This window comes from Petaurus breviceps, unplaced genomic scaffold (genome assembly GCF_028583685.1).
Source record: "Petaurus breviceps papuanus isolate PSGF00001 unplaced genomic scaffold, PetGlider_PUasm1.0 187, whole genome shotgun sequence".
Classification (NCBI taxonomy): Eukaryota; Metazoa; Chordata; class Mammalia; order Diprotodontia; family Petauridae; genus Petaurus; species Petaurus breviceps.
In genome coordinates, this window is record NW_027185799.1 from 1984677 (window position 1) to 1999939 (window position 15263).

Genomic DNA, 15263 nt, shown 5'->3' on the forward strand with positions numbered 1-15263 from the left:
CTCTCTCTCTCTCTCTCTCTCTCTCTCTCTCTCTCTCTTTCTGTCATTTTCTACAACTCTGAGTAAAGAGTAAACATAACTGACTGGAGCATGTGCTTTGTGGTAACTATGCAAATTTCTACTTCCAACAACCATTTGGGTTCCCAGAATGTGGTTGTTACATCCTTAGTGGTCTATAGTTAGCCCTGGGGCATTGTGACATATCTTTTCTAGTATTATATCGTTCAGCACTTCCCCCCATGTTTCTTTCTATGATTATTTATTTTTACATATTATATTTTAGTATATATTATATGATATATACTAAATATAATATGTAGCAAATATACTATATATTTTATTTGATATTTAGTTATTTGATATCAGTCAGGCAGACTTATTTAGCCTTTAGAAGGAGGTATTTTACTAAGGTAGAACAATATCAACAGCTGGTACAAGACAAAAATCCCTCCCCCCCAAATATGTGACACCCTCTCTTACCAGTACATACAAAGGCCAAGAGAAACTGGGCTCAAGCTTAGAGAGTTATGGTAAAGGAGATACTGACAACAGACCCCGGAAGTCCTTTTGCTAGAGTCCTCAAGATGTTCCCCATGTTTATGGTAGAACTTTCTACTGAACTCTTTGTAAAGCCTTGAATCTACTTTTATCACATCACCCAGTCTGTTTTTGGCTCCTGATGACGTCACTGCTGCCAGGGAAGGGATATTGCTAGGATACCAATGAAAAAGTCCAAGTCCTCCAACCTTCCGAAGTTAACAAGATATTCCTCCAGTCAAGAGGAAGGGGATAGGAGGATGAGACTGAGTGATTAATTAAAAATTAATTGATTTTCAAGGGCTTCACTAAAACGGTTATTCTTTTTTTTAACTTTTAATTTTTTTAAATTAATTAATTAATTTACTTTTAGTTTACAACATTCAGTTCCACAATCCCTTGAGTTACAAATTTTCTCCCCCTCCCTCTTCCCCTGCCCCCAGCAGTGTGCAATCAAATATAGGATCTACAAATACCTTCACATTAAATATTAGTCAGGTTGTAAAGGATTATAACCAATGGAATGAACAATGGGTAAGAGGAAACAAAACAAAACAAGGAAAAGAGAGAGTAAGAAGTTTGCTTCAATTTGCTTTCAGACTCTGTAGTTCTTTCTCTGGATGTGGATATCTCTTTCCATCATGAGTCTTCTGGAGTTGTCTTATAACCTTACATTGCTGAGAGGAGCCCAGTTTATCAAAGTTAGTTGTCACACGTATATTGTTTCTGTAATTGTGTACAAATTTCTCCTGGTTCTGCTCTTCTCACTCAACATCAGTTTATGTAAGTCTCTCCAGGTTATTATGAAGTCCATCTGCTCCTCATTTCTTATAGCACAATAGTATTCCATTACATTCATATACAACAACTTGTTCAGTCATTCCCCAATTGATGGGCATCCCCTTGACTTCCAATTCTTTGCCACCACAAAAAGAGCTGCTGTAAATATTTTTGTACATACAGGTCCTCTTCCCACTTCTATGATATCTTTGGGATACAACCCTAGTGGTATTGCTGGGTCACAGGGTATGCCCTTTTTTATAGCCCTTTGGGCATAGTTCCAGATTTCCCTCCAGAATGGTTGGATCAGTTCACAACTCCACCAACAATGCATTAGTGTTTCGATTTTTTCATATCCTCTTGAGCATTTATCATTTTCCTGTTTGTCATCTCAGCCAATCTGACCAGTGAGATGTGGTACCTCAGTGTTGTTTTGATTTGCATTTCTCTAATCAATAGTGATTTAGAGTATTTTTCATATGCTTATAGATATCTTTAATTTCATCCTCTGAAGACTGCCTGTTCATATCCTTTGACCATTTATCAACTGGGGAATGACTTGTATTCTTATAGATTTGACTCAATTCTCTGTATCTTTTAGAAATGAAGCCTTTATCAGAGACATAGGTTGTAAAAATTCTTTTCTAATTTTCCACTTCCCTCTTAATCTTGGTTACATTGGCTTAATTTGTACAGAAACTTTTCAATTTCATATAATCAAAATTATCCATTTTGCATTTTATAATGCTCTCCAACTCTTTTTGGGTCATAAAATCTTCCCTTCTCCATAAATCTGAGAGGTAAACTATTCCTTGCTCTCCCAGACTGCTTACAGTATCATCCTTTCTATCTTGATTGTGCATACATTTAGACTTGATTTTGGAACACGGTGTAAGATATTGGTCTATGCCCAGTTTCTGCCATACTATATTCCAGTTTTCCCAGCAGTTTGTCAAATAGTGAGTTCTTATCCCCAAAATTGGGATCTTTGGGTTTATCAAACAATAGATTACTATAGTCATTGACTGGTGAGTCTCATGTACCCACCCAATCTATTTCACTGATCCACTACTCTATTCCTCAGCCAGTACCAAGGAGTTTTGGTGATTGCTGCTTTATAATACAGATTAAAATCTGGTATGGCTAGGCCACCTTCCCTAGCATTTCTTTTCATTAATTCCCTTGATATTCCAAATGAATTTTGTTACTATTTTTTTCTAGTTCTATAAAGTAATTTTTGGTATTGATTGGTATGGCACTAAATAAATAATTTAATTTAGGTAAAATTGTCACAAAATGGCTATTCTTAATGCTGGTAAACACTTGAATACCAATTCTAATTCTTAGTTTTTTACAGGCCCCACAGGGTATTTACCAAGTCCTTTTACCAATAGGAATAGATATTTAGTTGATCAAGAATTGTTTCATATTTGATTTAAAGACTATGATTGATTGATTCAATAGAAAAATGTTCAGCTTACCTGATTAAAGATTAGGGCCTACTTTAAATAAGGTGGTGTGATTTTATTGATTTATGCAACTGATGCTCACTCATACTACTATCCTACTTATGTTTTCCATTTTTCTATCTTCATCAAACAAATTTTCCCCTTCAAACTTCTTAGTCCTTTGTGCTCCTCAACCCCATTTCTCTGCTTTCCATATTGTCTCTCTCTCTCTCATTTCATTCAGCTCCTTCAACTCCTTTATTCCCCAATCCTTTTCAACCTCTCTGTACTCCTCAAAACTTTCATGCCTTCATCCCTTTCAACCCTCCACCACAATTCCTCTCAATGTCTTTCATTCCTTTTAACACCCACATTCTGCCCAATTTCCCCATTTTCTATTCCTCCCCATCATTCTGTACTTACATACTCAATACTTACCTCATCCCTCTGAAATCCTCCATCACACAGTGCTCCATAACGCCATTACTAAGCTATCTTCTTCAAATGCCCCCATTCTTCCATTTTCTTTAAACTTCCATCTCCCATTCCCCTTAGAATGCCTCATCTCCCATCTTTGGTGCCATCCTCCTTAAATTCTCAAACATTCTCAAATTCCTTCCTTCTCTTCCATCACCTCAACCCATTTTCCATCCTAGTCTAAATCCTCACCTTCCCATTTCTCTCAATGATTTAATCCCTCCCTCCTTCTCAAACCCTCCTCTAATTCCTCTTTTTTCTCCCTCAAACTCTATCCCCTTCTATCCTCCATTCATCTATAGCTCTCAAATTTCTGGTATCACATCTTCTTCAAGCTGTCCCATTCCCCATTAAACCCTTCATCTCTCAGCCTTACTCATTACTCAAACCTTTAATTCCTTCAACTTCTTCAAATGTCCATTATCTAGTTACCTCAGCTAAGTGCATACCTACCCAACTACTCCCTTCCCACTAGTCTACCAGCCATACCAACCTTTAAAATATCCTGCAAAAAAAACCTTTCACCACATACTCCAAGGTTACCAATCTCAACCTCTAAAACTGATAGTTTTTTAAAAGTTCTCATACTATTTAATTTCTCTGCATCATCTGACATTGTCAGTTACCCCTCTCCCTGGTTACTTGCTCCTCCCTTAGCTTCCATTACACTGCTCTTGCCTGAATATCTTCCTATCTATTTTTACCTCTCCTCAGAATCTCTTTTTGGAGCATCATCTATTTCTGAATGCCCCTAAATGAAGGCTCAGCATGGGTCCTCTTTCTCTCCCCATCTTATCAGTTTCCGTGGGTTCAATGATACTTCTATGCAGATGATTCTGAAATCTACATATCCAGTCTTATCATCTCTCTTGAACTTCTAAATTCTACATAGCCAACTGTCCACTGAACACTGCTATTTGAATGTCCCATTTCTAAGGCTCAATATGTCCACCAATTTTTTTCTGCCCCAACCTCATTCTTCTGCTATACTTCCCTCTGTTGAAGGAATCACCATACTTCCAGTCAACTGGGCTCATAACCTTGGCATCATCCTTACCTCCTTCTTTTCCTTCACTCTTCAAGTCTAATTAGTTGTGAAGTTTCATTTTGTTAATTCTTCCTCTAGAACATTTCCACATTTGTTCTGTTTGTCATTGGCATTGCCACTTCACCATTTTTCAGGCTTTCACCAAATCTTGCCTGCCTCCAAACTGGTCTCCCTGCTTCAAGTCTCTCCCATTTACAATCTACCCTCCATACAACTATGAAAATTATCTTCTTAAGGCATAGTTCTATGTGCCTCCTCTCCTCAAAAACTTCAGTGGCTCCCTCTGCCTTTAAAATAAAATAATAATCATAAAAATGGACACATATATAGGGTTTTATGATTTGTAAAAGACTATATATACATAAAAATCTATTTGATCCTCATATCCCTGTGAGGTAAATCCTACAGGTATAATTACTCTCAAATTACTAAAGCTTAAAATAGTTAAATTATCTGTTCATGGTTACATAATGATTAAGTTTTGTTTAAGGCAAGATCTGAACCCAGTCTTTTCTGACTTTGAAGTCCGACACTTCTTCCACTATACCTATTACTGCCTGGAATGTCTCAGTTTGGTATTTAAAACTCTTCATAGCCTCAACTCCAACCTACCTTTCCAGACTCCCATTTTCATATATGCTACTGATGTTCCTACAAAAATGCCCTATTTATTGTTCCTAGAAGTTACCAGTGATTTCTTAATTGCCAAATCTAATGGCTTTATCTCAATCCTTATCTTTTTTCACCCCTGTCCAGAATTTTACAATGTTGATCACCAGCTCCTCTGAATTTACTGTTGTCTCTGAGGTTTTGTAATTCTGCTCTCTCTTGGTCCTCTTCCAACATTTTTGACTCTGCTGCTCTTTTTGAGCTTCCTTTGGTTGATTTTTTAAAATTTAATTTTCAGTTCCAAATTTGCTCTCCTTTACCCATTGAGAAGGCAAGAAAAACATAATTCATTACAAATATGTATAGTTGTGCAAATCAAATTCCTGCATTAGGCATGTCCCCCCCCCCAAAAAAAGAGAAAGAAATGTAAATATATTTCAACTTGTTTGAATTCATTAGCTCTCTTCTGGAGGTGGATAGTATGCTTCATTATGAGTCCTTTGGAATTCTGTTTGGTTATTATGGTAATCAGAGTTTTTAAGTCTTTCAAGGTTTGCTATCTTTACAATATTGTTATTGTATAAATTATTCTAGTTCTGCTCACTTCATTTTATATCAGTTCATAAGAGACTTCCCAGGTTTTTCTAAAACCATCACTTTCACAATTTCTTATAGTAAAATAGTATTCTATCATATTCATGTAACATAATTTCTTCAGCCATTCTTCATTTGATGGGCATCCCCTTGGCTTCCAATTCTTTGCCACCACAAAAAGAGCTGCTATAAATATTTCTTTACGTGTGAGTCCTTTTCCTTTTTCTTTGATCTCTTTAGGATATGGACTTGGCAGCAATATTGCTGGATCAAAGGGTATGCACAGTTATAGTTCCAAGGTGCTTTCCAGAATGGTTGGACTAGTTCATGGCTCCACCAACATTAAATTAGTGCACCTATTTTTTCATATTCCCTCCAATAGGTCATTTTCCTTTTTTTTTCTGTCATAGTCAATTTAATGTATATGAGGTGATACCTCAGAAATGTTCTAATTTGCACTTCTCTATTAATGATTTAAAACATTTTTAATGTGGCTTTTAATAGCTTTGATTTCATCCTTTGAAAACTGACTTCATATCTTTTGACTTTTTATCAAATGGGGAATAACTTTCTTGTAAATTTGACTCAGTACTTCTAAATAGTATGGGTATGAAATATTTATTAGAGACATTGGCTGCAAAGATTTTCCCTCAGTTCCTTGTTTCTTTTGATTTTAGCTACGTTGGTTTTGTTTATGCAAAACCTTTTTAATTTCATGTAATCAAAATTATCCATTTTACCTCTTATGAACCTCTCTTTCTTTTATTTGGTCATGAACTTTTCCCCTATCCATATGTGGGAAACGATGGGAGGAATTTTGTTTCCACATAATTAAAAGTGCTCCTATTTCTGATAGCAGAATGTGGGTCAGAGGTGACTGGTTCTAATCAGAGCTGTGATCTAGCAGGGCCAGGCTTTTGATCAGGTAGGGGTTTAGGCTTGTATACATGCTTGAAGAGCTGTTTGAGGGAAGCATGATTTGGGCAGTTTGGGAGCTTGCACCCAGCCAATGGAGAACAAGGCAGGAAATTCTAACGGAAACAGTATTAAAGGGCTCACAATTGTTTGAGTTGACATACACTATTAAGGGAGCTCCCCATTTATTCAGAAAGAATAAATGTGAAATAAATGTAATGAAAACCTTCCTGGATTTCTAGCAAATATAATTTATTCCTAGACTAAGCATATTTCTCACACATAGATCTGACAGGTAATTTCTTCCTTAATCCACTAATTTGCTTATAATGTCACTCTTTATGTCCAAACATTCACCCATTTTCAGTTTATCTTGGCATAGTGTGAGATACTGGCCTATGCTAGTTTCTGTCAGACTACTTTGTAGTTTTTCCAGTAGTTTTTGTCAAATACTGAGTTCTTGCCCCAAGACCTGGGATCTTTGGATTTATCAAACACCAGGTCACTGTACTTATTTGCTTCTGTATATTGTGTAGCTAATCCACTTCACTGATCAGCCCCTCTATTTCTTACCAAATTGTTTAGATGATTACAGATTTATATTATAGCTTGAGATCTGGTACTCCTAGGCCCCCTTTGCAACCTCCCCCCTTTCCCATTAATTCCCTTGATATTCTTTTTTTTTTTTTTTTAAAGCAATAGGGGTTAAGTAACTTGCTCAAGGTTACACGGCCAGTTATTTCCAGAGTATCTGAGCCCGGATTTGATCCAGGTCATCCCGACACTGGAGCCGGTGCTCTTACTCACTGAGCCACCTGGCTGCCCCTTCCCTTGATATTCTTGATCTTTAATTCCTCCAGATGAGTTTTTTCCCTAATTCCACAAAGTAATTCTTTGTGGGTTGATTGGTGTGACATAGAATACATAAAATAATTTTGGTTGTACTGTGATTTTTATTTTATTGGTTTGGCCTATGCATAAAAAATGACCATTTCTCCTGTTACTCAGATCTGTATTTATTTGTATGAAGAGTGTTTTGTGTCATGCTCATGTAGTTCTTGTGCATGTGCCTTGGCAAGTAGACTTCCAAATATTTTACACTGTCTGCTGCTATTTTAAATGGAATCTCTCCAAACTCTTCTTTCTGGATTTTGTTGGTAATATATAGAAATGCTGATGATTGATGTGGGTTAATTTCATATCCTGCAACTTTGCTGAAGTTAATTGTTTTTAATATTTTTTTTTTACTCTCTAAGGTTTTCTAAGTAAACTACCATATCTGCAAAAATGAAAGTTTTGTTTGTTGCCTACATCTATTCACAACATCTTTTTGCCTTAATGCTACAGCTCACATTTCTAGTATAATATTGAATAAAATCTTAACAATGGGCATCCTTACTTCACATCTCACCGTACTGGAAATGCTTGCTCCTGGTTTTAGGTAGATACTACTTAGCATTTTAAGAAAAGCTCCACTTATTCCTATACTTTTCTACTGCTTTTAATAGGAATGAGTGTCGTATTTTGTCAAAAGCTTTTTCTGTATCTATCAAACTAGTCATATATATATATATATTTTTTTTTTTGCTGTTTTTGTTTTTAATATGGTCAATTATGCTCATACCGGTAGTTTTCCTAATATTGAACCATCCCTGCATTCCTGGTATAAATCCAGCCTTGTCTTTGTGTATGATCTTTGCACCTTATTTCCTTAATGAAATACAGATGCAAACTTTTAAACAAACAATGCTCGTGGAGGTCTTTGATTACAACCCTCTAATTTTACAGTTGAGGAAAATGAGGCCCAGAAAACTTAAGTGACTTACCCAGGGTCACACAATTAATGTCTCAGTTTCCTAGTCACAAATCCACTCCTTCAGCACTCATTCTCCTTAATTCTTTCCCCCAAGCTGTCACCCTCCAGCTCCCCTTCCGTCCATCTTCCTCCATCCCCACTAGCCATCTGCACCATCGGAACCTCTTCATGCTCCGCATCCTAGTGTCCCGTTAGTCTCGTGGAGGAGTGGTAGGCATTGGCAACCACATCGGCCAATAGGTAGAGAGCTTTTTACTGCCCAGTCTGAAGTTCACCAATGAGAGTGCAAAGAGGCGGGTCTTCTGAATGAGGAGTGGTGCTCAGCGAGAGGAGCAGAGAGAGGCAAGAGAGACCAGCGCTTTTTTATCGTGGGCGCGTTTGCTGTGAAAGAAGCCACTTCCGCCAGGCCTAGCTTGGCTTCTGGGCGGAAGGGCACATCTTGGTTCTTTCCCTTCTTCCGGGATCCTGTCCCGCCTCCGGAAGTTTGGCTCTGTCCCCGCCCCAGGTCAGGGGTGAGAGGCCGAAGAGTGGCCCTGGCACTCTGGGGTAAGTGATCTGTTGCCCTAGGTCTTATCCCGAATCGCCTTTGGAGGAGACCCCCCCCCCCCCCCCCTTCTAACCACTCCCTTCACCCCCGCTTAGGAGGCCCGCCGGAAGGAGGGCGGCACTTCCGGCTATTGCTTTAATTCCCCCGCGCCGGAGGGTTCTTTGGTGGGTGTCACCATGTAACCGGCTTATGCAGCGTAGGGCCAGGAGCTCGGAGATCTCATTTGAACCGAGCAGACCCCTCGTTGTCGCCTTCGAGATCACTGTGTGTCCCCACACCCCGGACTCCGAGCCCTGAGGACGTCCATGCCCCACTTCCCGAATTCCTCCCCCCTGGAGTGTCACCCCCTCTTCTCCAGAATCCCTGTCCTTCTTCCCCGCTCCCCGAGCCACCTCCCCTCCCCGGGTTTCTTTGTGTCCAAGCCCAGCACTCCCTGTGCCCGAGGTTGCCTCCTCCCTCTTGGTAAATCAAACCAGCTCAAGCTGTTGTGATCCCCCTCGCACAAGTGGAGCCCTTTGGGAGCCCTAGGACAGCTCCAGCCGCAGCCCCTGAAGCGTAACCTGACCTCTGAGCCGCTCAGGCCCCACCCCCTACCCCCCCTTTCCAAGACCATTCCGAAGTTGTGGTGGAATTTATGGGATCAAGCCGGAGAGGTCAGTGGGAGAAACAAAGGAAGGTTTTCACGTTGTCTTTGGGGCTTAAGCCCCCAAGCACACCTCTCTTTCCCTTCCTCCCTCCCTCCTTCCCTTCCTTCCCTTCCTCCTCACATCTGAGTCCTAGTGTCCCTAACGTACAAGGCAGATCTTATGTTCATTCACTCTTTTCAGGAAGAACCAGAAAAGTTGACAATCATCATTTGGGTCAAAATGTCAGGAATCGGCAATAAGAGAGCTGCTGGGGAGCCTGGTACTTCTGTACCTCCGGAAAAGAAGGCTGCTGTTGAAGACTCAGGGACCACAGTAGAAACTATTAAACTAGGGGGTGTGTCTTCCACGGTATGTATGCCAGATGCACACCTTCTGTACAAAGTAATTTCTATCTGGTAAACACTTTCAATACTTATTACGTGCTAGCCACTGTGTGTCATACAAAGGTGAATGCAAGCCAGCTTTTGTTCATGATCTTATAATCTAGTAGGAAAAATAAGCCTTTTCCACAAATAGCTGCAGTAGCTCAACAGGACTCTGGAAGATGAAATTTTTTCAGGGTGGGGGAGAGGGTTATAATGTGTAATGAGAATGAGTATTTGTTATGAGCCTTGAAGGAAGAGCAGATTTTCACCCTGGAGACAACCTGGTGATTAAGTCTCTCCAAATTTAGCTATGCTAGTTCCTTCATGACAGGCCTATAATATAGTCAGTTATTGAGCCTATATTTGAAGCCTTTCTGGACTATGCACCAGCCTTTTATTTTAACTCTGCCTGTATCTCTCTGTTTTAAGTCTGTCTCTTTTACACAATATATTATTAAATTCTAGTTTCTAATTCATTTTTATCCACTTTTTAAAAATTGCTTAGCTCATCCTATTCATATTTACACTTAGGATTACTCTTTCCCTCCATCCTGTTTCTTGAAATATGATGTCTAGGCTCTTTTTTTGATCATGCTTTTCAGGTGGTTCAGTAATTATTAAATGATCTGTCCTGGATATGTTTTCCAGGTCAGTTGTTTTTCCAATGAAATATTTCACATTTTCCTCATTTTTTCATTCTTTTGAGTTTGTTTTATTGTTTCTTAAAGGCCCATGGAGTCATTAGCTTCCACTTGCCCAATTCTAATACCTTAATATTAAATAATACCTTAAAAGATATTATTATCTTCACAATTTTTTTTGGTCCCTCTTTTACTGAATTGTTCAATATCTTTTCATTATTTTCTTTCATTGCTTCCGTTTCTTTTCCCATTTTTTTCCTACCACACTTTTCTTTCAGGAATTCTTGCTGGTTTTGAGTCCAGTTAGCATTTTTCTTTGAGGCTTTGTTTGTTGGTGTTTTTGCATTGTTGTCACCTTCTGAGTTTATGTCTTGGTCTTCCCTAATATAGTAGCATTTTATGGTCAAGTTCTTTTTTTTTTTCCAGACGATTTCTTGACTTTGAACTTTATATTAAATTTAGACCCTGCTTACCTGGAGATGGGGAAGCACTGTTATAAGCTTCAGACTTTTTAGTACTCCTGTTTTCAGAGCTAGTTCTGAGGGTCTACAAGTTTTTGGTAGTATTATCTTCTCTGGTCTGTGCTCTGGTCTTCACCCAGGAAGGGTCCTTGCTTCCCTGTTGTCCTCAAGTACTACTGCTTTTCCCAGGTCCCTTGCTCTCTGTCAGCCACATGTGCTAGTTCTTCTCTTGGCCCTGAAATTCTGACCAGAGCCCCTGTTCTCTTGTGACCAATCGTAAGTGCACCTCTCTGCCCTGGAATTGCCACCTAGAATTGCTTATGGGCAAGAGAATTGCTAGTCACTGCCAGCTGTACCCAGTGCTAGTGAAGGGTCCCCTTGTAATCTCTTAATGACCAGTTATTGACTCCCTTACCATCTCTGGGCTGAGAGTTTCTGAAGCAGCTGTTGCTGCTGTTGTGGTTGCCTCTAAGACCCACTTCTAGTGTTTCTGCCATGCTCTGGACCTGTGCCCACCCCAGTGCTCCAGACCTCTCCTGTGGATCTCCTAAATTGTCTTAGTCTGGAAAAATGTCTCTGTCTTACTGTTTGATGACTCTGCCACTCCAAAATTTGATTTGAGGTCTTATTTTAAAATTTAGGGAATGTGGGTAGTCCCAGCCTAGACTCTGCCATTTTGGCTTTGCCTCCAGAAACAGTGTAGGTAATTATTTAGTTTTCGTTTTTTGGAGGAGAGAAATAGCTGCAGATGAGTAAGAAATGGGATACGTGGAGGGTCAGGGATGGTGTAGAATTGCAGGAATTAGTATTCAACCTGCCACAGAGTATGAGATGTGTAACCTGGTAACAGTTTAGTATACAGAAACTGGGAGAGGCATTCAGCATCTGGTCTTGAGAGCATAGACTAAAGTTAAATTCCTGGAGACAACAGGACTTCTAAAGGTGGTACAGGGGATGTGCAAATAGAACCCAGTTGAGTTTGTGAGTCAGATCACCAAAAAAAACCCCAAAACCCAACTTTAATAAGCAGCTAATAAGGGGTTTCTTTTTACCAGAAAAAAAAAATGTTGTTCCTAAAGTAATTTGGAGCGCTAATGTCCATTGTCCTTTTCTGGCCTAGAGGGTGGATGCTGGAGTTGTTATTGTTCTTCTGACTTTTTAGATTCCAGGCCTGGGGGAAAGAGATGTTGTCTAAAAGAGGAATGAGAATGGTGTATTTGATGGAATTGCTCAGTGCTTTACTTTCAGTTCTCAGGGAACTGTATTTTATACAGATTGTACCCCCAAGTTCCCTCAAATTGTAGTAAAGTTATACAGTTGAACTGACTATATTGAACTGAAGTGGACTGCATCAGGGAGGGGTGCACCTCCAGAGAAGACAGAAGAAAGACAAGGATCTAGATGTGTGATCTTTGACAGAAATCTTCTGTCTTTCAGTTTTGTGGGTTGCAGTAAAAAATGAAATTGAGTTTGTAGTGGCAAGATAGAGTTTTAACTGTGTATGTATATTTTTATATGTATATCAATATAGATATATGTGTGTATGAATATATCCATAGAACTCTGTAGGTCTGAGATTTTTCCAATGTCTGCCCTATGATGGCTGAGTGCAGCTCTTCTATACTTTAGGGGAATTGTGACCAGCAGTAATGATCTGCTAGCCAGCCACCTTTCTGGAGATGAACATCTCTGTGCTTAGCTTATTTGATCCTTAGATGATAGACATGTAGTCTTGTTATTGGACTATTTCTTGAAGCTTTTCCTACTTGGCAGAGTTTACACTCTACTGGTCTAGTCTTTAAGAACTCAGTTTTAACTTCCATAGTATATTCCAGTACTTCCATACTGGAACAGTTTTTGGTGGAGTGTGTGTATATGTTCAAATATACACACTTAAGAATTATTTATTATTCCTTACAACTTCTCTGTAGGGTAGCTAGATTCTTTCTCAGATGGAAACAGGTTAAGGATTTAAGGAGCTATCCTGAAGGAATGTTACAAGTGGTAAAAACCATTTGAAAAGGAAGTAGGGGGAGAAGATTCTAAAATAAGATGATGTGGGCCATGGGATTAGCTGTGATGGAGAGGTGTATTGGCATTTGGCAATATACGTGGTATACCTTATGCCTGGTGTATATGGAAACTTTCCTATAGTGCTACTTGTTGAAGAAGAATACTTAGTATAAGGCTGTTTTGGAACTCAGTTAATGGATTTGTTTGGTAATGAAATATGTTTGGGATGTTTTTATTAGGTGATTTTGCTTGGAAGGTTATTATATAGCTAACAGTTATATATCACTTTGAAGTTTGCCAAGTGTTATGTATTCATTCATATGTATATGTGTGTGTGTACACACACACATGTATTAACTACCCCAAGAATAGTGTATTTTATAATTTTGAAACCTTGGTGTATTTAAATTGCTATTTTCTTTATTCATACTATAGTCCCTGTATTTCATTAGCCCATCTTTTTTGTCCCCCTTTTCTTTTACTACTTTCCCTATTGAAAACTTTAAAGAGATTCAGTGCTTGAAATTTTATGCACAAATTTATTTCTTTTGTAGTAGAAATAACATATAAACACAATAAAATAAATTGTCCTAGTTGGCCTCTCACCTAATTTGTTTATTGATTTTATAATGGCATTAACAAGATTGATGTTCTCTGGCAGGAGGAGTTAGACATCCGGACGCTGCAGACCAAAAATCGTAAACTGGCAGAGATGCTGGATCAGAGACAGGCTATTGAAGATGAACTGCGTGAGCATATTGAGAAATTGGAGCGCCGGCAGGCCACTGATGACGCGTCTTTACTTATTGTTAACCGATATTGGAGCCAAGTGGGTTCTATATTTGCTTACTTATTCTTTATCTTTGGTTCCTAATTTGAGGATTGTAGCTTTCCTTAGAATTCTCTCTAACCCCAGAGTAAAGCTTATTTTTTCCTGTTATATTCTTTTTTCCAGTTTGATGAAAACATCCGCATCATCCTTAAACGCTATGATCTGGAACAAGGCTTAGGAGACCTGCTCACAGAAAGAAAAGCCCTCGTAGTTCCTGAACCAGAACCAGATTCAGATAGCAATCAGGAACGCAAAGATGACCGAGAGAGAGGTGAGTAACTCTGTAATGACATGCCATAATTATTGTATGTTCTTAGCAGTATAATCTTGGCATTTCAGGAGGAGAGGAGGATTTCATGCTTTCCAGTTGAGTGATTGTTTTGCTTTTCTCTCTGTCTTCAGGGGAGGGACTGGAGCCAGCTTTCTCCTTCTTAGCCACTTTGGCCAGCAGCACCAGTGAGGAGATGGAATCTCAGCTACAGGAGCGTGTGGAGTCTTCTCGTCGAGCTGTGTCTCAGATAGTAACAGTCTATGACAAACTGCAAGAAAAGGTGGATGTACTGTCTCGCAAGCTAAACAGTGGAGGTGAGCCAGTTCATGAGAGATGTAATGGAAATGCATCTTCATTCTTGTGTTGATTATGCCTCCACACATTTATGCAAAGTCCATACACGTATAAACTCATGTTCAAATCCCTTTGCCCAAATTTTCACTTTGATTTAAGGAGGTAAGAACGTAGGGACTGGGGTTGCAAATTAAAACGGACCCATACTGCCAAGTTTATGACATTGACTTAGCCGGTCTTGGAAAAGAACTTGAAAAAGAATAATGAGCTGGTCCCAGAGTTAAATAGAGGCACCTAGGACCTGGAGTCAAGAAGAGCTGAGTTTAAATTCAACCTCAGATACTTACTAGATCTGTGACCTTAGATAAGTCACTTAACCTGTCTGCCTCAGTTTCCTCATCTCTAAAATAGGGATGATGATAATAGCACCTACATCTCAAGATTGTTTTAAGGATATATAGAGATAGTACTTGTAGAATGTTTTGCAAACTTTAAAACACTGTATAAATGCTAGCTATTATTGTTATTAAAGAGGAGAAAGAGACTAGACCAGATTGAATTTGGGAAATGGTGCAATGATTTCAATGATCCCAAGCCATTTCCTAATATAAAACATCTTTTTAAACATCAGTATTTTCCCAGTGGTGCTGTATTACTGTAAATTATGGAACATAACAAAGAATTTGCTGGTGAGCCAGAGGGCAATGGAGAGAGATAATAAGGCACACATGAATAGATTTTAATATGTTGCCAATGATAACTTAGAGGAAAAAAGTACCATAAGCAATTAAAGAAAGATATAATCTAAATTTATGTGGGTTAGTCATTTAGTGAGGTGAGAGATAGCAGCTGGATAGCCACTCAGTTTGCTGCACTAACACCCAAGGAATATTAAGACATAGAGAAAGACCTCCAACTGGTTGCATGGTTGCATGAAAAATGTACATAGGATAGTTTGCCTGTGAGAT

The 15263-nt window shown here is 39.0% G+C and overlaps 1 protein-coding gene across 1 annotated transcript in view; it reads left to right on the forward strand.

Annotated features, from left to right (window-relative positions):
• The first annotated feature begins 8646 nt into the window (after positions 1 to 8646).
• The window catches only part of RNF20 (ring finger protein 20), a 28195-nt gene continuing 21578 nt past the window's right edge, over positions 8647 to 15263 (forward strand). Inside the window, exons 1-5 of the mRNA XM_069090622.1 lie at positions 8647 to 8770; positions 9599 to 9766; positions 13560 to 13727; positions 13854 to 14001; positions 14133 to 14315. Coding sequence (XP_068946723.1) covers positions 9638 to 9766; positions 13560 to 13727; positions 13854 to 14001; positions 14133 to 14315 — 628 coding nt within the window. The 5' untranslated portion in view covers positions 8647 to 8770; positions 9599 to 9637. The remainder of the gene's footprint in view (positions 8771 to 9598; positions 9767 to 13559; positions 13728 to 13853; positions 14002 to 14132; positions 14316 to 15263) is intronic.